The 23819-nt window shown below is 34.1% G+C and overlaps 1 protein-coding gene across 8 annotated transcripts in view; it reads right to left on the bottom strand.

The window, feature by feature from the left end:
• Positions 1 to 314: 314 nt before the first annotated feature.
• Positions 315 to 23819, bottom strand: part of LOC115215824 (protein lev-9-like) — a 1149105-nt gene continuing 1125600 nt past the window's right edge. For all 8 annotated transcript variants that reach the window (XM_036505906.1, XM_036505907.1, XM_036505908.1 and 5 more), the window contains 2 exons: positions 6433 to 6606; positions 315 to 1690 (listed from right to left, as the gene is read on the bottom strand). In XM_036505906.1, the coding sequence (XP_036361799.1) occupies positions 1416 to 1690; positions 6433 to 6606 (449 nt within the window). In that variant the 3' untranslated portion in view covers positions 315 to 1415. The remainder of the gene's footprint in view (positions 1691 to 6432; positions 6607 to 23819) is intronic.

Raw genomic sequence — 23819 nt, 5'->3', positions numbered from 1 at the left:
TATATAATATACACATAGACATATATACACATATGTGTATATTTACATAAGTGTTATACATGTATATACACACACATACATGCACACACACACATGCACATGCATACACACTGATGCATAAAAAATGCATTTCTATTGATTGATATTATTTTTGTTCAGAAATGGATATTTGGACAACTCCAGGTGAGTGTTTATTTCGTTTGTCTTTGATTCTTCCATTTCTTATATTAATTATGGCCACATGTCTTTATTAATTTTGCAGTCAATGTATGTATATATATATATATACATATATGTATATATATATATATGTATTTTTTTTTCCGTATTTGTCCATATTCTCTTTTCATTTTGGCAAGCTCTAACGTTTGGGTGTGGGTTTCAGTTTCAGATGATTTTCTCAACATTTCTGAAGTCCCAAATTTTCACGGAGCTGGTATATTCTACCAAAGAACAAACCATTCGATGCCAAAGACATGTGGTTAGGTTCTATTCACCCTTGACATAATCCTTATTCTTTTTTTAGAAGAACATCAATGATTTTCATCTCATCCACAAGAATACAGTATGTTTTGTAGTTCTTTGGAAATCTTTTAACCAGGAAATATTGATTTCGTACAAATATCGAATCATGCAAGCGTTCTTGTATAATTTTTGTTTCATTTCTTTTGCTTGACTTTCTCTATGTAAATCTTTTTAATAAAAAAATTGGTTCATCTTCGTTGTGCTCTTCTTCACAGGATCGTTTCTGGAAGAACCCATTTTATTTCTGTCAATATATTCTTTTGAATATTCCATAGTTAACTTCATTCTACAACATTCTTGTCACATATATATTTTGGATAAAATAAACTTCAATCCATTAAAAAAAAAAAATCTATACCAAATTCAGCCACTTTTATCTTAGAGACCATTTCTAGTTTTTTTTTTTTTTTTTTGAGAAACTCTCATCCCAGTCTTTCTTTAGAGAATTTTCTTGTTTTTAATTTTTTTCATTTTTATCTGTTAAACCAACTTTAGAGTGTAATGTCTACTCTCATATTTTTTTTTTTATTTCAATTATAACCGCAAAATAATCTTCAATTCCTTGTTCAACTTTGTATCATAACAAAGCAGCCATTGCAAAACTGTTCAGAATATGATTAAGACAAAGAATATTAGTAATATGATTATGTGACTTAATCTTTTTGCCAGGCCCAAAACATTGCTCACAACAAACCTTCAATGATGTTTTGTGTGAGCAGCTTTTCTAACTCCTTCTTGGTAGACATGGTATGTGAAGGTACATTTCTTTATCTACATGTGTTTAGTTTCTACACCATTCTAAGCATGGATTTTTGTTTTAAATAATTTTTCCTGTTTCCATTCCATAATATGTGGCATCTCTCTGTGATAATTTCCAATCCAGATCTGGCTTAATAATTCAAAGGACCCTCTTCGATGGGCTTCCATAGCTTTTGCAAAGCTGGATGGGAGCTTTGTTTGCATAAGGGCCTATCTTCAGGGCTCCATTGGCCATCAACGCAGGTGGCACCAGTTGGACCAAGTAATTCATAGCCACGTTCACATTCATACATTAACCGGTCACCGTGTCGTATAGTAACAATATATGGTTTAAACACAAAATTTCCTAAATGTCCTTTTTTAAATATTTTACCATTTGTCAATGATCCTGGATTAGGACAGAATACTGCAAAATAAAAATAAAGTAAAATCAATTAGCAAGGAATTACAAAATGTTAAAGAGATCAGATATAATAATTAAAATACTTCACCTTTAATAATTTTGAGTCATTACACCAAAACAGTAAACTGAAACTGTAAGCAACTAGAGCACAAACCTATAAACGTCTGCTAGCACTCTGTATGGGTGAATTAAGCTTACACTAATCAAAGCCGGATAAGTGGATCTGGCAAATGGAAACTAAAAGAAGCCCGTAGTGTGTATATTTATTTCTGTGTTTGTGTGTGTCTGTGTGCATGTGTCTTTGTATCTGTGTTTGTTCTCCCATCACCACTTGACAACTGGTGTTGGTGTGTTTACATCCCTGTAACATAGCAATTCAGCAAAATAGACTGATAAAATAAGTACTAGTCTTAAAAATAAGCTCTGAGGTCGAATTGTTCAAAAGAACCTTTCAAGGTCATGCTCCGGCATGGCTGCAGTCAAATGACTGAAACAAGTAAAAAGAAATTTTTTTTTAAATGGTGTGTAAATTAGCTGCAGGCACCTCTGTGTTATGAAGTTTGCCTCTCAAACATAACAAGGTTTAAAGCTCAATCCCACAGTATAACTTCTTGAGCAAATGTCAAATTTAATAGCTAAACTCAGACCAGTAAAATGTTGGTGGGGAATCTGGTAGATGTAAATTTTAAGAAGGGGGAGGGAGAGGAATGGGAAGAACAAGACAGCAAGGGAGGGAAACAGGGAACAAGAGAGAAGAGACAGACAGACAAAGGAACTGAGAGTGAGTGAGACAGCAAGAGAGAGAGAGAGAGAGAGAGAGAGAGAGAGAGTAAGCAAGCAAGAGTAAGAAAGCAAAGCAGAGAAAGGAGCAAGCAAGTGAAGCAGCAAAGGAGAGAGAGAGAAGAAAGTGAGACAACTGGGAAGACTGTGAGAGAGAGAGGAATGAGTGACAGGGAGAGTGAGACAAAGAGAGGAGTGAGCAAGTGAAGGTGAGTAGGTGTATGAGAGAGGGAGAGAGGAACAAACAAGAGTGTGCGAGTGAGAGAACAAACAGGAAAGCGAGAGAGTGGTAGGGCAAGAGAGTGTGGGAGAGCAATAGGGTGAGAATGAGTGAGAGATAGAATGAATATAAGAGAGCAGAAGTGACAATGTGTTTGTATGTGCTTGAATGTGTATGCACACTCATATGCGCATGAGAGTATAGGTGCATGCAGGCATGCATGCTAGTGTGTGCACTAGAATACCTGTGAGTGATTATGAATATGCATGCTTATGTGTGCACTCACATGCACACATTTACATGTGCATTCTCACTCTCACAGACTTGCATCCATACAGTCAGTTCACATACAATCAGACTTGCCTGCACTCCAATGTGTGCTCACACATTGGCATGCACTCACATGCCAACATGCTCCCACATTCACATACATGCCTGTGCACACACATCATCTCCCAAAAGCGAAAGTATGTCATACTCTCTCACTTAGAGTGTGAGAAAGTGTGTGCACATGTGAGAGAAAAGGAGAGGGCACACACCCGAGGGAGAGGGTGCATACCCAAAGAGAATGTGTGTGAGTGAGTGAGTGAATACTTGAAAGTGTCATGAGCGTACATATGTGCATACATACAGCTGTATATGTACACTAGGATGTGCATGCATCAGAATGTGAGTGCATATATGTTTGTATGTGCACATTTGTGTAGTTATGCATATGTATATACAACTGTTTCGATTGCTTCAGATTTGAAAAGAAATTATTCATTTTATTCCACACTTAACAGAATCAGTTTAATGAATTACCAGATTTTATTTGATGTGACAATGTTCCACAGAAGAAATATTTATTTTGCCATAAGTTAAATGGTAAGTTATTTGTGGCATGATTTTACAGCAAGATGTTCTTCCTGTCACACACATTTTTTCAAGTTTATATATATATATATATATATTCCAGAAAGATTTAAAAGCACAGATAGAGCTATTGAATGATTTGACAGGAAATGCCAACAAGTGCCAACATTTGTAGTTCTGTACAGATTGCAAACTTCACACTGATACACACAAACATACATAGATGCATGCACACACACACACACACACACATTGGTATATTAATACGGATTGTAAACTTCAGAGAAGCATTCAAACATGCACAGATGTACTCACACATAGATGCATACAAATACATAAATATGCATACAAACATATATATGCTTAGTAATTCTCAAGGTTGTTGTTTTTTTTTTACACAAAAAGTGTCTTTGACATCACAAAACACAGTATAAGTTACACATATCCTCTAAGGGTTAAATGCATAAAAACAGTTATTTGCATTTTTTTGTTTACTTACATTACTTGTTTTAGATTTGATGTCAAGCTGGCAGAATTGTTAGCGTGCCATAGAGAAATGCTGAGTTCAAATCCTGCTGAGGTCAACAATGCCTTTCATCTTTTTAAGTCAAGTACAGGGATTGCTGTAATAGACTAGCCCCTTATCACAAAATTTCAGGCCCTGGCCTTTAGTAGAAAGGCTTATTACCTTTTAAGATTATTTTTGTGTGGGCATGGCTGTGTTTAAGAGAATTGCTTCATAATGATATGGTTCTGAGTACAAGCATACTGATTGGCACCTTAGCAAGTGACTTCGAGGTGAGTAACACCTGAGTTCAATAAGGTACATGGAAACTCTGATAACTTCCTTTCTACTCAAACCAACTCAAACTATATTTCCTTGTAAGCAGTAAATCTCCATCAAATATTCCTTTTCTAAAAAATGATAAAATTTGCATCTATTCTACTTGTGTGATGCAATTCTAAATAAGCAAATAATTTTTACACGCACACTCACACACATACATACATATACAAATACATATATACTTCAGGCTAACATTTTAATTTCCTTTTGGAAGCTAGGTAAGTACATGGCATTGATAAGCAGTGAGATAGCATGAAATTTTGGTATCAGCTGCTCACATCCACCTCCAGGAATGGTATTCGGTATTATTTTACACTATATATCTTTGAAGAGATCTTTCCCAAATGATAAACTGTGGTTCCTGGTGTTTAACAATATACATACATTATGTGATACTGATAATGTTTTATGCCATTGAGCTACATCCTCCTCTTCACCACCACCACTATCATCATCATCATCATCAACAACAACAGTTAAATTTTGTTTTCCATGCTGGTATGAGTTGGACAGCTTGACAGGAGCTAGCAAGGCCAGCCAAGAGGCATACCATGCACCATTGTCTGTTTTGGCTTGGTTTCTACAACTGGATGCCCTTCTGAACACCAACCACCTGAAAAAGTGAACTTGGTGCTTTGTACATGGCACTATCACCAGTGCTTTTTATGAGGCATCAGCATCATTGCTTTCTATGTGGCATTACTACCCACATCAATGCTTTTTACATAATTTCATTATCTATTTATATATAAAAAATGTTTTAACATTCACTATTCCAAGGTTGTACAAATTAGACAGAGTTCCTTGAGGCAAATTTTCTATAGTATTGGGTTGTCTGGAAAGTTTGTGCCAATCAGCTTACCATTTGACGTATTTTAGAACATGGTTGAGTCCATAAAATAGGATTTGACTATATTTCTATTTAGAGCACAGTTTAAGCTATCTCTTTGTGGAAGAAGGTTTATGTTCCTATAACCAGTGTTAATTTTGCAACCCTTTAAAATGGAAGATAAGAAAGTTCATTTTTGGCACTTGATGCTTTGGGAACCAGACAAAAATTGCTGCAGCTCGGCTGGGATGTGTTACCCCATCCTCCATATTCACCAGACATTGCTCCTTTGGATTTCCACCTATTCAGGTCTCTGCAGAATAGTCTTAATGGTAAAAATTTCAATTCCTTGGATGATGTAAAAAGATATCTTGATGAATTCTTTGCCATGACACCACCTCAATTCTGGGGAGGAGGTATTTTCAAGTTAAAGGAAAGATGGAGATGCATTGTCAACAAAATGGTTCATATTTGGTTGTAATGCCAAGTATTTATTGACCTTTTTCTTTCCTTTAAAAGTCGGTGTGAACTTTCCAGACAACCCAATAGGATGCCTTGCTCATTGCTAACTCACTAGTTTCATAGCAGGGTAATATTTCCCATAGACATGTTTTAACAGAAGATTAAAAATGAGCATCTCTTGAATTACAGTGGTGCTTGTTTACAACCATCATGTGCTGTCAAGACAAAAAGATATAAACAGATATATATTCACAATATGCACATGCACACACACACACATGATGGGATTCTTTCAGTTTCCATGTTCCAAATCAACTCATGGGCTTTGGTTGTCCTGGGGCTGTAGTAAAGGGCATTTATGCAAAGTACCATGAAGTGGGACAGAACCCAAACCATGTGGTTCGGAAGCAAACTTCTGAACCACACAGCCATGCCTGTGCTTATATATGATGAGACTGATTTGTGGCACTCATAGACATGCATACAACAGGCTTCCTCATAGTTTCCATTTCACTGACAAATCTTTGGTTGATCTGAGGTTTCATTAAAAGACATTTGCTTGAAATGTCAACCTCTGGCTCTGGATTTCAAGCCATGTGGTTGTGAAGCAAACTTCTTTACAACACATACACACACACACGTGCACACACAGAGGAATGTGTGTGTGTGTGTGAGAGAGAGAGAGAGAGAGAGAGAGAGAGAGACAGAGAGAGAGAGAGATGGTGGAAGTGAGATAAGAAAAGGATACTTACTTTCTTCACAGTACGGTCTAGAACCTTTCCACCGCCCATATTGGCATGTCATGTATTTGTCTCCACGAAGACGGAAACCTTGAAGACACATATATTTTGCTCGATCTCCATGTTTCCACCCGATGTAAACTCGCCGACCATTATCAATATTTGGTGGAGACGCAGAGCATGGAGCTGAAATAGTAAAGTGAGAAAAACCGGTGAATGAACTGTAACAATTATTTATTACTGTTGTACGAGAGGGGTGTTGGAAAAAAAAATTGTATTGGTCAGAAAACAATGCATCACATGCACAGAGTTCTAGAGATGTGAGTATAGTCAATAAGGCTCTTATGAAGTTGGATACAATATATACCATACCTGCTGGTTCCATTCCTTCAATTTGGGCCATATTACCTGGTAAGCAGTTTTTCTTGTTGTTACATCTGCTGTATTGATAAGATTTTTTCCTGCCCAACATTGTGAGCTTAAGCCAACAAAGTAACCTTCAAGCAGTCAATCAACATGCTAGCAATAATAGCTAAATTTCTCTTAAAACATAGGACATTAAGAAAATGTTCCAAAGAATGAAAAGTTCACAATTATAGAGAACCCCCATTTTCAGCAGATAAGGGTTTATTTATCTGAATAGTAGGGTTCGCTTGACAATTCTTCAGGAATTATTAATACAGCAGCACAATAAGAAACTTAGAACATGTGTTTTGTACAAAAGCATATTTTTATGTTTAAAACATATACAGTCACATTCATGGATATCAATATCTATAAAATTGAAGTATTTTGTGTGTGCGTGTGTATATATATATATATACACAAAAAAATTCATGTACCTCAATAACTCCTACATCTTTCATCTGGTTTCTTTAAAGTTTTATACACAGTTGCTTCATATCCCAGACCCAAACATAGGCTACTTAGATTTTTTTAAAATCCATATTGGGGCCTCTAGAGCAATGGGAAACCAACAATAGATGATTCCTATTCATTTGTATTAATAAGCTGTTTTATAATCTGTAGGGTCTTCCATACGTTTTTAATGTTTTTTATAAATGGGAAAAGATTTTCACCATTTATTTATTTCCACTGCACACCAGCGATGGAACACTGAACGCATACATTTTCCATAATTCACGATTTTCACCAAACTTTACCCATCCATTATATTTCGATTGTTATCCATTATTTCAAGTATGTTTTAGCCTTCTCATTCTAGTCTTTTTTTAAACAATCACATAGATTATCCATAATCTACTCCCAAAACACTTCAGTAGCTCTATTTTGCATCGCTTGCAAACATATGTTCTATAATCATTAAAGAGCAACGACCTCCACAATAACCAGCCTTCAACTTGATTTTCTGTTCCTAGGCTAATCAGAAACATAGATTACTGTACTACTCATAAACCTTCTCGGTAGTTCAATTAACTGGTGAAAAAAAAAAAAAACGCCACCAAAGCAACATAAACCATCCAAAGGATGGGGTGTTTGCTAGTATGTATATATATATATATATATATATATATACATAATGTGTGTGTGTGTGTGTGGTATATTTGCCATCTAAATGTGGCTAACCACTAAAGGTGGATGCTAATGTAGCTTGTAGCCCCAGGAGAACATCTTCTCCAGCAGAACATCTGGGGTTACAAGCTACAGTAACATTTAGATGGCAAATATATCTCACATTTTGTGCAGTTACTGTTTATACTTCGTTCAGAGATTTATTATATATATATATATATATATATATTCATATGCATATATGGGTACAGGACGTCACCAACAGTAAACAATATGAAATGTGGAAACAAATGAGTTCAATACACAAACAACGAGAGAAACAAATGGAAAACAGGACAAGTTACACAAAAAAACGACCCATCATCAGTTGTCATCTGTCTATCTGTTCCTCATTTCTAGCACTGAACGGCAATACGAGTCTTCGAAGACACTTGCTCCTATAAGTACCAGAATAAAATTTGGGATTTATGGAGGGTCAAAGTTAGGAAGAAAACAGGACAGTGTTCATGCTGCAAAACTTCATTTATTAATTCAGGCAGGGTTATTTGGGATGAGTTTGCCTATTTTTGATTTGAACCATGCTATAGTGTTCATGTGGAATTACCACGAATATATTAATTACCATATGTATATTCATAGTGTATTAGTACAGAACAATATCTAAAATATTTGATCTGTGTAATTTAGTTCATGTGTTACATAAAAAAAGGGGAAAAATAGAACTGTAAATACACACACTCAACACTCAAGTAACCAGCTATAGAGATCTGGTAATTTTTAGTTGCTTAAAACTGAGTCACTTCTTTAAAACCATCTGGAAACGTGCATGTCTTAGCACACATATAGATGCATAGGAACGTGTGCTGATTTTCAATTTTCTCATGTGATCTTTGATATATCTTGAAACAAGAAGAGAGCTGATTGAGTGAAAGATATCACCTCAAGCAAATCCCCACCACCACGACCACCATTAAACATGCGAAAAGAAAAAAAAAAGTGAAAACCAAATAAATATAAATGGAAAAGATAAAATATGGAGATGCCACTCATCGCAAAGAATTAATGTGTATCCTTTCAAAGACAGGATGTAACATGGTTAAAAATAATTAGATTTCTGATAATGTTTGAAGATGCTTGCCAGATGAAAACTAATATTTGGAGTCAGTATAAAGAATGGAGGTACTCCATCAGCAGGTTTTTTTTTTTAGATGGTTTTGCTGTTGGTCTTACTTTTAGTTCTTTTTCATATTCTTTTTGTTTTTATTTGTTTTGTTTTTTTTCCATAGCATTGATACTGTGAGAATTAACAATAGAGAACCTCATACATTGTTGCTAACATCTGTAGATGTTATTGGATAGAGTGAAAATTATTATTATGATTAATAGAAAATTTTTTAGTTGAGTGACACAAATGGAAGGAGCACTGGAATAAAGACCTAACATCTAACACCATCCAGTTTTATCTCATCTTCCACCCTTGCCTACCCCCACAGGTGTGGTGGAAGGCAGCAGTATTCAGTTACATTTCATTGTTGTATGTTCTGCATTCGCACAGCCCATTCAATGGATAAAACAAGTACCAGTAATTTACTGCTTGAAGGGTGACTGGATTACCACTTTCTACAATAAATATCATTGTCTTTATTATTATTTTATGTTGTTGAATGTGGTGAGCTGGCAGAAAAATTAGCACATTGAGCAAAATTGTTAGCAGCATTTCATCTGTCTGAACATTCTGAGTTCAAATTCTGCCAAGGTCAACTTTGCCTTTCATCCTTTCAGGGTCAATAAAATAAGTACCAGTTGAAAACCAGGTTTTGATGTAATTGATTGACCCCATCCTCTGAACTTGCTGGCCTTGTGCCAAAATTTGAAACCATAATTATTGATGTTGATGTTCTTTAGCCCCAGGTCAACCCTGATAAAGCAAATGTAGAATCAAAGACACTCATTCCAGCCATGTCTATCCCATCTGATTCTATAGCAAGAATTTCATTTTGCAATCTATTTGTATTTGTTTAAGAGGGTGTAATTTAAGATTTAGGTACTATTTCTAACAGTGGCAAATCTACCATTGATGTCCCAAGGGGTAACAGCAGGACAGAGATGACACTTATTTGTGCTCATGGATTGATGGTTGGTTGCAGTAAGTGTCTTGTGTTAGATAATTACATATATTTATTTTCTAAGTTCAAATCCTATCAAAGTTAATGTTGTTTATCATTCTACTGGGGGTCAATAAAATAATATCAGTCATTTATCAAGGTTAATCAAAGCAACTACCTGCCCCCACACTTCTCCAAAATATAAAGCTCTGAGTCACTTATAAATCTTTATGGTCGCTATCTGTGGAGATTATATGGGAACATATGCTTAATGTCAACATACAGCCATCTTGATAAGTCTACTACTTCATCTTCTATATTGATATCTTTTACTTTTATATACATATCTATAAAATCATCAACAAATAGAAGAGGTTTTGTGAGATTCTAGATGAAATTAATTGCTCTGATGCATATCTAAATATTCTAATGCAACCAACTAAATAATTTAAAACCTGCTATGAGATATTGTTGGAACATACGAGGCGATATCAAAAATACTCCCAGACTAGTTATGTTTGATAAAAAATAACTTATTTACCTTAGTTTTAACATCATCTCCTTCAAAATAGTTACCATGCACAGCAATACACCAGTCCCAGAGTTCCTGCCACTTTTGGAATCTGGCCTGGAAATCAGTTTTCCATAAGAAAGTTGAGGACCTTCTGTAATTCACTCTGGATTTTGAAAAGTTCTAAAATGGTGACCTTTGAGCAGCATTTTCTTCTTGGAGAGGAGATGGAAGTCTACAGGTGCTAAATCTGGCAAACATGGCATGTGAGGAAGCAATACTATGTTGGTTTTGGTAAGAAACTCTCAAGTGAGGAGAGCTCAGGAAGAATCCAATTCTTTGCACTCCACAAATTCAGTTGCTTTTGCTGAAATGCTTCAGAACATCACAGTAGAACTCTTGACTAATAATCTGACCCTGGGGAACGAATTCTCAATGCACAATACTATGGATGTCAAAAACCAAATATGGTAAGCATGCTCTTTAAGCTGCAGCTCTGTTTTGCCTACTTTGGTGGTAGAGACGAAGGCCTCTTCCATTGTGACAGCCGTAGACCCAACCCTCATCACTGGTGATGATTCTCAACATGAAGGATGAGTCATCAGTGGCATGCTGATGGAGATCTTGACAGATTTTGATGCAATGACCATCGCAGACTACAGCATACATGTGATCACAGAAACACAAATTTCACAACTCATGAAGTGATGTCACTTGGCACATTGCTTCATGAAGTTAACTACTAGCTCTCACTGTGAACACAGCTGTGCACTGCCATCGGTTGGTGTACTATAGAACTAGTCCATGAACGTTTTGATACCACCTCATACTAGTAATTATAGGACAGTTCAAGAGTTATGTTGGTATTATTTCAATTATCAAAACCAGTGACTTCATCTAGGCTTTATTGCTAGACTTTATCACATTTACCATCATGGTTTTGTCAGCTATTGGTTTATAACATTTCCTTGTGTATATTCTGGCTTCTAGACTGATAAATCAACAGGAAATAAGTTTCGGCTGGTAAAACATTATTTGCTCATCATTGTACAGAGTTATCACAATTAATACAATATTCTCATTTTTATGTATGCAAATTTGAATATCAGTCAGCCTTGTGAATTTAGGTTGTGAAAAATCTACTTCGAGTATGTTTCAAGACAGACAAAACAAGAAAATATAGTGCTCTTCCTGTGCATTTGAAGCATTTATATATTCTTGGTTGTTTGCAGCTTGCTTATTGCCAAATGGTTCCTTCTTTTCAAATATGACACTTAGTGAAACATCATCTTCTTCACTACAGTCCTCAATTTCAGTTTCTTGTGCCATTTTTAGGTTTCTTTTGCTCCTGGATGACTGGTCTGCTGTGGGATTTCAAATCACTTGGGTATACCAGTAAGGACTCTTGTTTCCTCCGGTTTCATTCCTCCTTTCTTTGAGCCAGCTTTAATGAGCAAATAAATATTCTCAGGCATCAAGAGAACTGAGCCAGATGGTCTTCATTGACTTGATATTGAGACATATACTGTAGTACTGCATGTTTCACCGTCTGTTACATCAGAATCCTCATCAATGTTTTAAAGAATTATCTACCTAGAATATAAATACTTATTACCTGACTAGGTATCATTTGATGAAAAGTGTTGATTGAAATATTCCAATGAATTCTTACAGTTATCACACAAAATCATTCATTCCTGATTACGGAATTTACTAAACACACAATGTTTTTAATAAGTGAATATTTTACTTTATGATATGAAAATTACAAAAATCTTTCTATATACTAGTAAACCTTTTGCATTGATTTACTTGAAATATAGCTAAAAGGGAGTTATAAGAGACACTCACAAGGTAGCAGTGTAATCCTTACCGCAGTCTTTGAGTCTTTGATTCTGCTGGAAAGTAGTATGTATTCCAGCATTCTCTACTTTCCAACAAAGTCCACTTCCTCCTTATAGAAAAATATTTTTATTTGCCAATATTTTTAAAAGAAGCATTGCAGTCTGTTAGGTACTATATTATTCTAATGAAGTATTACCCGATGACAAAATGAAGAAAGGAAGAGCGGGAAGGATACATTAGTGGTCGTAGTGATTAGAGAAAGGTATTAATGCAAACACTATAAAGTTAAGCTAGTAAATTCTTATAATGCTCAACATAAGAACAAGGAAAACAAGGATGGTAGCAGTGGAAAGACAAAATATAACATGGTAGCAGTGAGGTACTACACAAGTACCTTTGTTTCTTTTTACCAGTTTTATCAGTTTTACATTGAAGACAGAGCAACAGAATGCAATTGAGGAATTTGTCACTAGTCAAGTGTTCCTAGAGCTTGGAATTTTATGATGTTTCTAGCATGTAGATATGATTGATTGGGAGGATGAAAATATTGTAAATAATAAGAAATGAATTTAAAAGGGTAATTTTGATAATTACCCATTAGATTTAGAAAGAAATTTGCAATGCGAGGAACTAGAGTAGTGAGAACCATATAAAAAAATTTTAAGATTAGTTCACAAGCTAAAAAGAAAATATATAATTGATTAAATTAAAGTAAATCCACTAAATAACCGGTACTTATGTAATCAACTCAAGCACAATAAACTGTAATGATCCTGCCAAGATTTGATCTTGGAGTATAAAAATACAAAACTCAACTCTCTAATGTATTTCTCAGTTCAAGCCCTTTAAGGTTAATAAAATAATATCAGTAATATCCTATGATGGATGTTATTCACAAACACTTTACCTTTAACAATTGGCTTTAATCCGAACATAAGGAATTTATTTAATTATATATATTTTTTATATATATTTCATGTCTGAGATTCCATGGTTTCTGTATATTTGCCATTTATTTTTATATCCCTTTAAATTGTTTGGTCTTTTACTTCTCCTTCTTCAACCTCTTTATCATTTTCTCTTTAGCACTCCTTGCCCCACCTTATCTCTCTCACTCACTTTTACACATTATCTAACATGCAGTATTGTGTTGTGAATTCTGTAACCAGCCAGTGTCTTTCCTTTTACCAAAGAAATTCTAGTAATAACAGCTTTGGCATTTTAACCATAAATCTTCCGACTCTGTGTCAGGAACAATTGAAATCCTATGAACAACAATTGCAGGAAGCTTGAAAATTGTGCTAATTCCTTGCAATGCACTTTCTGCACTAATGAGTTTATTGTTTGCATGCAGCTAAAGTCTGTTGAAATAGCAGAGAGGGCTTTCATTACAGGACAATGCAACAAATTTCTGTGACCATACTTTATGGAGACTTGGTATGCAATGAAAAGCTTTTACATAAGTGGTTGTGTATACATTCACACACACACACAGACATATACAAACGTGTGTGTGTGTGCATGTATGTATATATATATATATAATATATATATATATATATATATATATATAATATATATATATATATATATATTTATATATTTATACACACACACATGACATACTTGTATAGAAATTTGCATACATATGCATTTATCTTGTGTCATGGAAAGTTCCTTTTGCCCCCATATACACATGCATGCATGCACACACACAGGCACACATATATATTTGTATACATAAATCTTGTGTCTTGCAAGGCATATTTTGCTCCTACATAGAAATATTTCTTTGATATATACATTTAACACCCAATCTTCTTCACCAGCATGGGTTGAACATATATATATATATATATATATATATATATATATATGTATGTATAATGAGACACTTTTTTCTAGCTGGACGTCCTCCTTCCTGCCACTAGCCTGATTTGTAAGTAAAAGATATTTTGTTCCAGACATTTTTGGAAGTGCAGAGTTACTGGATGATTTGTTGACCAGCAATATTAACAAGTATCTGTGTAGCAAAACATCTCAACATTCACACACAGACACACACACACGCACTCACTCATTCATCTATCATCTTTCATGATCTTACTGAAAGGTATCACCCAACTTCCTTGTATATGATCTTTTGTCTGTGTGGGATTTCCATCGTCAGTTCACACACTCTTTTTCACTTTTCTACCCATGACCAAACATACATACATACATACATACATACATACATACATACATACATACATACCCTGTTGTTGATGTTGAAATTCCAATAAAGGAGCCTTGGATCTATGCTAGAAACTGGATCTTTCTCTATTGGCCTGAAATCTTGAAATAAAACTGAACAATCACATACATACATATGTATGTATATACATACATATATGTTGCTAAAACAATTTACAATGCCATCCACAAAAAAGACTGTCCTGAAATATACTTAGAAAATCCTTCTGTTATGGAATACATTCATAAACACCAACTCAAGGAATACTGTTGGAATATTCTCATCAAAATTTCTGTCAAATGTTAACATAACAGACTGGATATTGTTGTTTGGGCAGAGGAGCAAAGGTATGTACCATCATAGAGGTTAAATCCTCTGCAGATATAAATATCTCTTTGAAAATCAAAGGAAAAGAAGTTATCTAGGGACAACTGCTTTGAAACCTCCAGCTCCTATATTCCAGACTATGAATTCATATTCATACCAATAATAATCAGAGCACTAGGCTTTCTTAGTAAATGCTTAAAGGAGAATCTGGATAAACTAGGATTTTCAGAAAAAGAAATTGACCAGCTGATTCGTACATTACAAGTGCAATCTGTGAGTGGAACACTAAAAATATGCAAGACTTTACTCAAGTTCCAAATGTGAATTTGTCTGTGTTAACTACACCCCAAAGATGGCGCCTTGTATCTTTGTTGGAAACCAGCTCTTTTTGCAGTGGAAGATTTATAATAATTGAGAAATAGAAGAGACATACATACACACACACACACACACACATATATATATATATATATATATATATATATATATACATACTAGCAGTATCGCCCGGCGTTGCTCGGGTTTGTAAGAGAAATAACTATATAAGCATTTTTAGAGAGTTATAGCCAAAAAGTAGCAAAAAAATGCATTAAAAATGGAAAAAAAATGATGGTAAATTTTTTTTTAAATCGTTGACTCATCGTAGACATTTTTAGAGAGTTACTTCCCTTATATAATACCGAAAAAAATGCATTAAAAGGGAAAAAAATGATGGTAAATTTTTTAAAATCATAGACTCATCATAGACGTGCGCTAATACCCAGGGCTCGATATGAATCATGGCTATAAGATACCCGGTTTTGGTTAAACTGCACCGCAAAATGTGGGAGTAGTTAGGAATCTAAATCGTAGGAGACAGACACACAACTTCTCTTTTATATATAAAGATATCTGTTGCTTCTAGTCTATAATGCACAAGCCACTGAGAATTTGAGGGATGTGGACTCAAAAGCCATTATCTTTGACCATTCTCTGACACCCCCTTGTTTAATTAAGACATGTTGGGGTAGGGGTTTACCAGCCATTCAAACAGAGGTTTTGAAATTCCTTATCTTGCAGAGATCATTGTCCACATCTCCACTCATGCCCACCATTCACTGCATTCTCTTCTATCATCATCTCCCTCACCCTCATTTTACACACTTGTGAACATACCAACAAAGCTATCCTTGATTCTAAATCCCTTTTACTGTCTTTATCACCTCCTTGTATATTAAAGGTTTAACCTGGCACTTCATCATCCTGCTGGGTAACCACATATCTCCTGCACAAGAAGACACCTGTTCCTCTATCATCCTTTAACCTAGTGGTTCTAAACCGGGGTCCATATAAGATTTTAGGGGTACCACACAACAAAATAATAAGGTAGTATTTTAAGGGGCTCTGAAAACTTTTTGCTTTAGATATATGTATTGGTATGTATTTACATAAGTTCAACCCACACAAGTTAATGTGTAAAAAACAAAATAGGAAATACAGTTCTATATTTAAGAGATGAGGAATTATGTACATTAATTATATTATTTACATTCGATGGATATTTGTCCTCATCTTGTTTGTTGTTAACACAATATTTCAGCTGATGTACCCTCCAGCCTTCTTCAGGTGTCTTGGGGAAATTTCGAACCTGGGTTCTCATTCCTAAGGTAATTTTCGATGTTATTATTATTATTATTATTATTCAGGTCACTGCCTATGGGCATATGGTGTAGTGGTTAAGAGTGCAGGCTACTAACCCCAAGATTCCGAGTTCGATTCCAAGCAGTGACCTGAATGATAATAATAATAATAACATCGAAATATAACTTAGGAATGAGGACCCAGGCTCGAAATTTCCCCAAGACACCTGAAGAAGGCTGGAAGGTATATCAGCTGAAACGTGTTAGCAACAAACAAGATGAGGACAAATATCTGTCGAATGTAAATAATGTAAACAAAATAGGAAGTTTGAAAGAAGTTTCCCTAAAACTAGTTTATAGACATCAAATGGCTATGGGTGTCAACCAGATCAAAGTAGTAATCAATGGGATCCATAGATAAAGAATGGTTGAGAATGCTTGCTTTAGCCTTTTGACACCTGGCAAAAAGCCATCTGCCTCAATACTGTACCCAAAATCTATGAAGTAATCTTGTTCTGCAATGTCCTTGGTGACCTCAATAGAGCTGCTGCCATAAGAGACGCACCCAGTATACCCTGTAAAGTGTTTAGCATTAGGAAGGACATTTAGTAGCAGAAATTTTACCAATGTTGGCATTGAAACTGAATATAATCCTCAGGCATGTTAGATCCTGTCAAACTGTCCAATCCATTTTTACATAGAATCATCATCATCATTTAACATCCGCTTTCCATACTAGCATGGGTTGGACGATTTGACTGAGGACTGGCGAACCAGATGGCTGCACCAGGCAGAGTTTCTACAGCTGGATATGGATGCTAAATGCTGTTCCTGCTGCTGATAACCCTGTAGCCATTCAGCATTCAAGTTTGCCTAACCACAATCCCTCATTTCCATTAACTAATATATGAGTAATAAATCTTGTTTTCTTTTTTAATTTTTGATGTTTCATTGACAGATTTATGATTATTGTAAATAGTTAAAACTGGTAGAAAAATAAGAAATAAATTTTTTTTAAATATAAATTTAGAACTGTGGGTTATTAAGTAGAAGTTAATCAGACTTATTTGCATAATTAGTGGTGTAATTTACTGCAATAATGTTTTAAACTAAATATCAAAGCGACTAACATGTTAAAAAAAAAAAGAATAAAATAAAAGAATAAAATAATCAATACAAAAATAAAGAAAGAAAAATATCCTAAAAATATAGATTAATCTAAAATTTTAAATATATATAAAAAAATGTAAAAGAAACAAGAGTACAAATGTACTTCACCATATTCTTTTTACGATTACACACACACACTTAAGCATGTAATTTATTTTGTTAACATTTCTGTAAATATACTAGATATACATACATACATATATATATATACATATATATGTATATATGCATTTACATATACATTATTATAAATATGCATACACACTATCCCCACAAACACCCACAGTGTCTATTTATGCACATATATGAGAATATATACTTCATATTAGGTGATGACAGCTCATAATGTAATTAAAAATGATTTTGAAATGCCCACAGGGAATAGATGTATCTATATGTAATTATCACTGTTTGTGTATATATGTATGTATATGTATATATGTTTGTATATATATATATATATATATATGTATGTATGTATATATGTATGTATGTATGTATGTGACAGGAAATACTTTATGAAACCTAATTGAAAATAAGGAAAACAGCAATCTCTAGTGCTATAGAGAAACTTTGGAGATATACAATAGTGTTAAGCAACAACGATTATAACAACCAAAAGCATCAAGTAGAGACAAATACGTAGACATTTACAGACAAACATTTACACACGCATGCACACAAACAAAAAATTATGGCTGTGTGAAAATTAAACTAATTGATGTAAAAGGATTTGAAACCTTACACAAAACTACTGAAACAAATGAAATGGGGAAGAAAAAAAGAATAAAAACAACTAAAAGAAAAGAAAAAATAACTGAACAGCAAAAAAACAATGAAGACAAAATTAACTTTAAACACCTACGAGAATAATACAATATATGTTTGCATGTGGGAGTATATATATATGTATATATATATGTATATATATATATATATATATATATATGTGCGTGTGCATCTATCTGTTTTTGTGTGTATGTATATATATTAATTAAATAAAATATAAAAGTTGAAACAAGAACAAAAAATATTAAACCCTGATGTAAATTTTGATATTTCATTAAGATTTTGTTGTTGCTGTTTTTACCATCAATTTTCTTCAGTAAAGTTTGCATCAAATAAGATTAAATTGAACAATCTGAGCTAGTCTCTAATGGATTGGACAGGAATGTCGTGAGGAATCTATTAACTGCTTTCTGTTATTTTACTTAATGTATATACTTCAATTTCTTGTTTGTTTGCTCTGTGTGATTATTTATGCCTGCATGTTTATATACTACATATTAAAACAAATATATTTATAAGATATGTTCGTTTAAAATACTAATCACTGAGTTTCTAAGTTTCTTGGTCTTTGGTCAAGTAAGTGTTATTTCCTATTTGCTTCTGTCTAGAAATCAAAGGAAATGACTACTATCCCCTTCAAATTTTGCTTTTGTAACCTGGATATCAATACTTTGAAACTGACCTATTTTCCATTACAAATTCAGTGCTGAGTTATAGAAGCAGTAGATATTCTGCTCAATACTACAAATTTGATTCTTAGTTGCTTGACTAAAAAAAGAAACCACAGTCCATCCTCTTAGAAGCTTCAATTTCACAAAGGATAGCTTCTTTTAGTTTCCAACAACCAAATCCACTCACAAGGCCTTAGTTAGCCTGGGGCTATAGTCGGAGACCATGTAGTTGGGAAGAAAGCTTCTTAATCACACATTTAGAAAACTTGAAACTTATGAACCTTCACTGTTAATGTTTGAAACAGCTGGGAATGAGTTTCAGGGAAATAAATTAGTAGTTTGACTTATTGAAATGTCTGAGATATATTGTCAGACCTGGGTATACTGAGATCATTTATTAATCTTTGACACTGCTGCCATGTTACTTTGATTGTTATCTCTCTTTCTCTCTCTCTCTCACTGTTGATATCGTCAAGCTTCTTCTATATATGATGACAGTTACAATGAAATGATATAAAACCCCTTAGAAATACGAGGAATTAGTGTCAAATGACAATCTCACATTTGATCTACAAAGAACTGAGGAAAATAAGAATAAGAAAAGGCAAAAATACAGAAAATAAATTTTTTGAAAGGAAAAACGATTTAGGAACAAATAAAAAAGAAATAAAGAAAGAATAAAGCAAAAAAAATATTGGAAAACAATAAGGAAGGAACTGATAATTAATAATTCAAAAACATGGAAATTGTTAACAGCAAATAAGGTAGAACAGCCAGTTTTTAGTTTTTCTGTTGTTGTTTTTATTAATGTTTATTTAACACCTGCTGCTCTTGTAGCAGAACAACCAAGTTGCACTAAAAATATTTGTTGGAAGAACAATTCTCCATTGATAGAATAAAACAATGAAAAAGAGTCAGCACAATAAAGCTTATATATTTTTTCACTCAGACATCTTCCTTTCTTTTCTCTTAACTAACTCATGTTTCTTATTTTACCAATTGAAATTTGTTGTGTTATTGTTGCTTCTGTTTCTGTAGTTTATTTATTTTTTGTTTCAATTTTTAACTTTGTCTCTCGTTCTGTTTGTAAAAGATCTTTCTTATCTATTTCTTTTTATTTTTCTCTTATCCATTCATCCATTTAACGACTAACAATACAAGAATATTTATTGAAATGATTAAAAAAGGTTAAACACAGTACATTTGTGCTTCAGAAATTCTGAAATTACACGGTGGAAATAAGAGATTACTGATAAGAAGAAAGAAAAAAAATTTAAATAAAATAAACAAATGTATATATAAATGATTAACTGCAAGTGTTTGTGTGTGTTGTGAAGGAACAGATGATACTTGTATTTAAAAAGCTTTATCATAGACACCCTGCCTGTATTCATTTCCTCTCTCTTGAACCATTATCTGCCTTCCTCCACCCCTCATTTTTACCATTGTCCTCACCTAAGACAGATTGCCAATAAGAAGAAAAAATTTAACTAAATAAATATGATTTCTTATTAGCATGAGTGCATGCGCATGCGTGCGTGCACAGGAGTGAATGATACTTGTATTTAAAACCTTTATCATAGACATAATGCCAATTTTCTTTCCCTCCTTTCTGTACTACCAGTCATCACTGTCTCTCCTCTCAACCACTTCCTATCTTCCTCTATCCCTCACTCTAAATATTGTCTCCCATCCTTGTTTACCATTGATTACTTTCTCCTATTCGCTTCCTTATTTCTATCCATCACTCATTCTCCCCCACCACTTGTGCAGCCTTGATCCACCTTTTCTAATCCTTCTGTTATTTTGCTCTCTTTTATTCCTCTTCTTGTGGGTATGTACTTGAGGGTATGTTCTGATGCATAATCACCCTCATCTTTATCTCCCTTACTCAACATTCCATCCATCATCACCCCTACCAACCCATATGACTTGAATTTAACCCCCCCACTCTCCTCCTCATCCTCCCTAACCCTCTCCACCCTTCTCCATATCCCTCTCTGACTCACTCTCTCTAATCCCTGAAACTACTCTTTCATTTTGCCTTCTATTACTATCTTCCTAAACATTGTCCCCATTAGCTTCTCCTCTAACTCATTCAGGTAACAATAACCCTGTTCCTCCTGTTGTACTTGAACTTTTTAACACCTCACATGAAATCACCTCTCTCTCTCCTATTCTCCCTCTCTATTGTAGGAGCTCTTTAGTGTCGAGAGTTACAAGTGGGATTCAGTAGTACTGGTATCTCAAAACACACACAAATAAAAAAAAGTATCCAGTACATTCTGTAAGGAGATTGGCTTTATTAAGGACATCCAGTTGTAGAAACCTTGTCAAAAGTGAGATGCTGTAGCTATATGGCATCTGCTAACACTGGATTCTGTTGAACTGTCCAACCCATGCCAACAAGATAAGTAGATGCAATGATGATACAGCCACAACTGTTCACAGAGATGCACATATGATCACATCCTGTGAGCTGAAACAAACATGCAGGCACAAGTCAATGGGAAGACTAGAAGATATATTAAGTATGAAGCCAGAAGGTGAAACACATTATTATTGATAGCATAAGATATTCACTTATAGAGTGGATCTGGGCATGTAATGCTCAAGATTAAATATTTTTTATGGGAAGAGAAGATGGTTTTTTTCAATTATCAGCTGGTCCTTCTCAGAAAGGTGATTTCAAGAGTAATAAAACATGCAGTCTAGTATAAGGAGGAATGGGGGAATTGCATTATTGAATTATTTAAGAGAATGAGATAGGTCAAGATACATAGAAGAGAAAACAGAGGAGAATGATGGTTAGCATTTTTAAATACTTTCTGACTTAGAAAAGAAACTTTTTTTTTTTACTGAGATAATTCCAGAGCTATGTAGAATCTGTACTCTTAAAGTTAATATTCTAACCTGAAACTGTCCTCTATAGAGTGTGCAGAGTTCTTCGAAGAAGACTGAAAAGTGTTATGACTATTTATCTGTTGGCTTTAAGACATATAGGTGCATATAAAAAAATCACAAAGCAGTTATCAGTTTCTACTTACATATATAACTAGTACAATTTGAAGTTTAATTATATATTGTATTTCAAAAGTATAGTCTAGATTGTCAATTGAAAAATCACAGCTTGTGTGTGTATATTTATGTACTTTTAGTTTCCTATTTATTTATACTTTCTGTAATATCTAATAAACACATACGTGTATGTGTGTATAACATATATATATAGCTGAAGTTTTCTTATTTTCCTTGAGTTATTTCTCTGCCTCCTGTCTCCCTTCCTCACACCACCTATCTATCTTTCTCTCTCTCTCACTATCGTTCTAGTTATAAGTTTTGTTTTTCATTCTCATTCAGTCATGTCTATCACTCTCACTGTGTATTTTTCTCTTTTGCAGACATCTTCTTTTGTCTCCCTCACCCCACCCCCCACCACAAAACTAATTACAAGAATCTTTAAATATCAGAAACAGGCATGGTGTGGCTAACATTTCTTCTAATAGCTTCTTATATAATACGTGTGTGTGTGTGTGTACACACGAGCATGTGTGCGCATACTGCAGTGTCTGGTGCCCAAGGCAAAATGGTAACTACACACAACTATGATTCTGTGTAAAGAAATCTAAGAATGAATAAATTAATACAGTAAATGGCAACTATACACTTTATTAATTTTCTTTAGAATTTTACTGAGTAAGTGACAGGAGTGTCTGCTTAGAAATTTTCCAAAGCTATGCAAAGGTATTAATAAAAATATAACGAAGGTGATAATATATGTAATAACGAATTGTAAGAAGAGTAACATCTGCTGAGAAGAAAAGCAAGAGCATATAGCAGTGGATTTTTGTATGTACTTTTGATAATATTTCTTCACATGATGGCACCAATCCAGTCTGATGTCATTACAAAAAAGAGGAAGAAAGATATTTTGCCTGAAAATTAGAATAAGATGAAGGCTGATGAAAGAAATGTGGAGTTATCTTAATAAGATCTCAACTTTTTACTTCTTTTTTCTTTGCATGCTTAGCATTTTCCTAGTTTGAATCATTAAAGGTCTTATTGTTAAACCCAATTCTATGTGGCTCAATCTAAAGAACTCATACCAATCTAATTCTAAAGCATATAAATTCTACTACTACTGACAGCTTATGGCACAATCTGCTTCAAAAATTCTTCACCAGTTCTTCAATTATTTATAATTTGGCTATAACTAGTTATTTCTTCTATATGCTTTAACCAGTGAATTTTTATTGTTTTTTTTTTTGTTGTTTGTATTCTAAACCATTTTTCTCGATGGCTAGTTTCAAGTTCATGTTGTGCACCATTTAGACAATATATCCAGCATATTTGCCTCACATCACTCTAAATCCTCTATATCTAATGCTCATGTAACATTGCATTATATTTCTACTTTATGAGGGATTGTCTCTCTCTCTCTCACTCTCTCTCTCTCACTCTCTCTCTCTCACTCTCTCTCTCTCACTCTCTCTCTCTCATTGATTTCAACATAGGAGCACCCAGTTGTTAATAAGTTCCAAAAATGCTTCAATAATGCCTTGGATCATTCTTTGCAAAAGTGATGTATTCGGC

Source organism: Octopus sinensis, linkage group LG9 (assembly GCF_006345805.1).
Source record: "Octopus sinensis linkage group LG9, ASM634580v1, whole genome shotgun sequence".
NCBI classification, from domain to species: Eukaryota; Metazoa; Mollusca; class Cephalopoda; order Octopoda; family Octopodidae; genus Octopus; species Octopus sinensis.
Note: the sequence above shows the minus strand (reverse complement) of the source record. Positions and strands in the feature narration are given on the sequence as shown.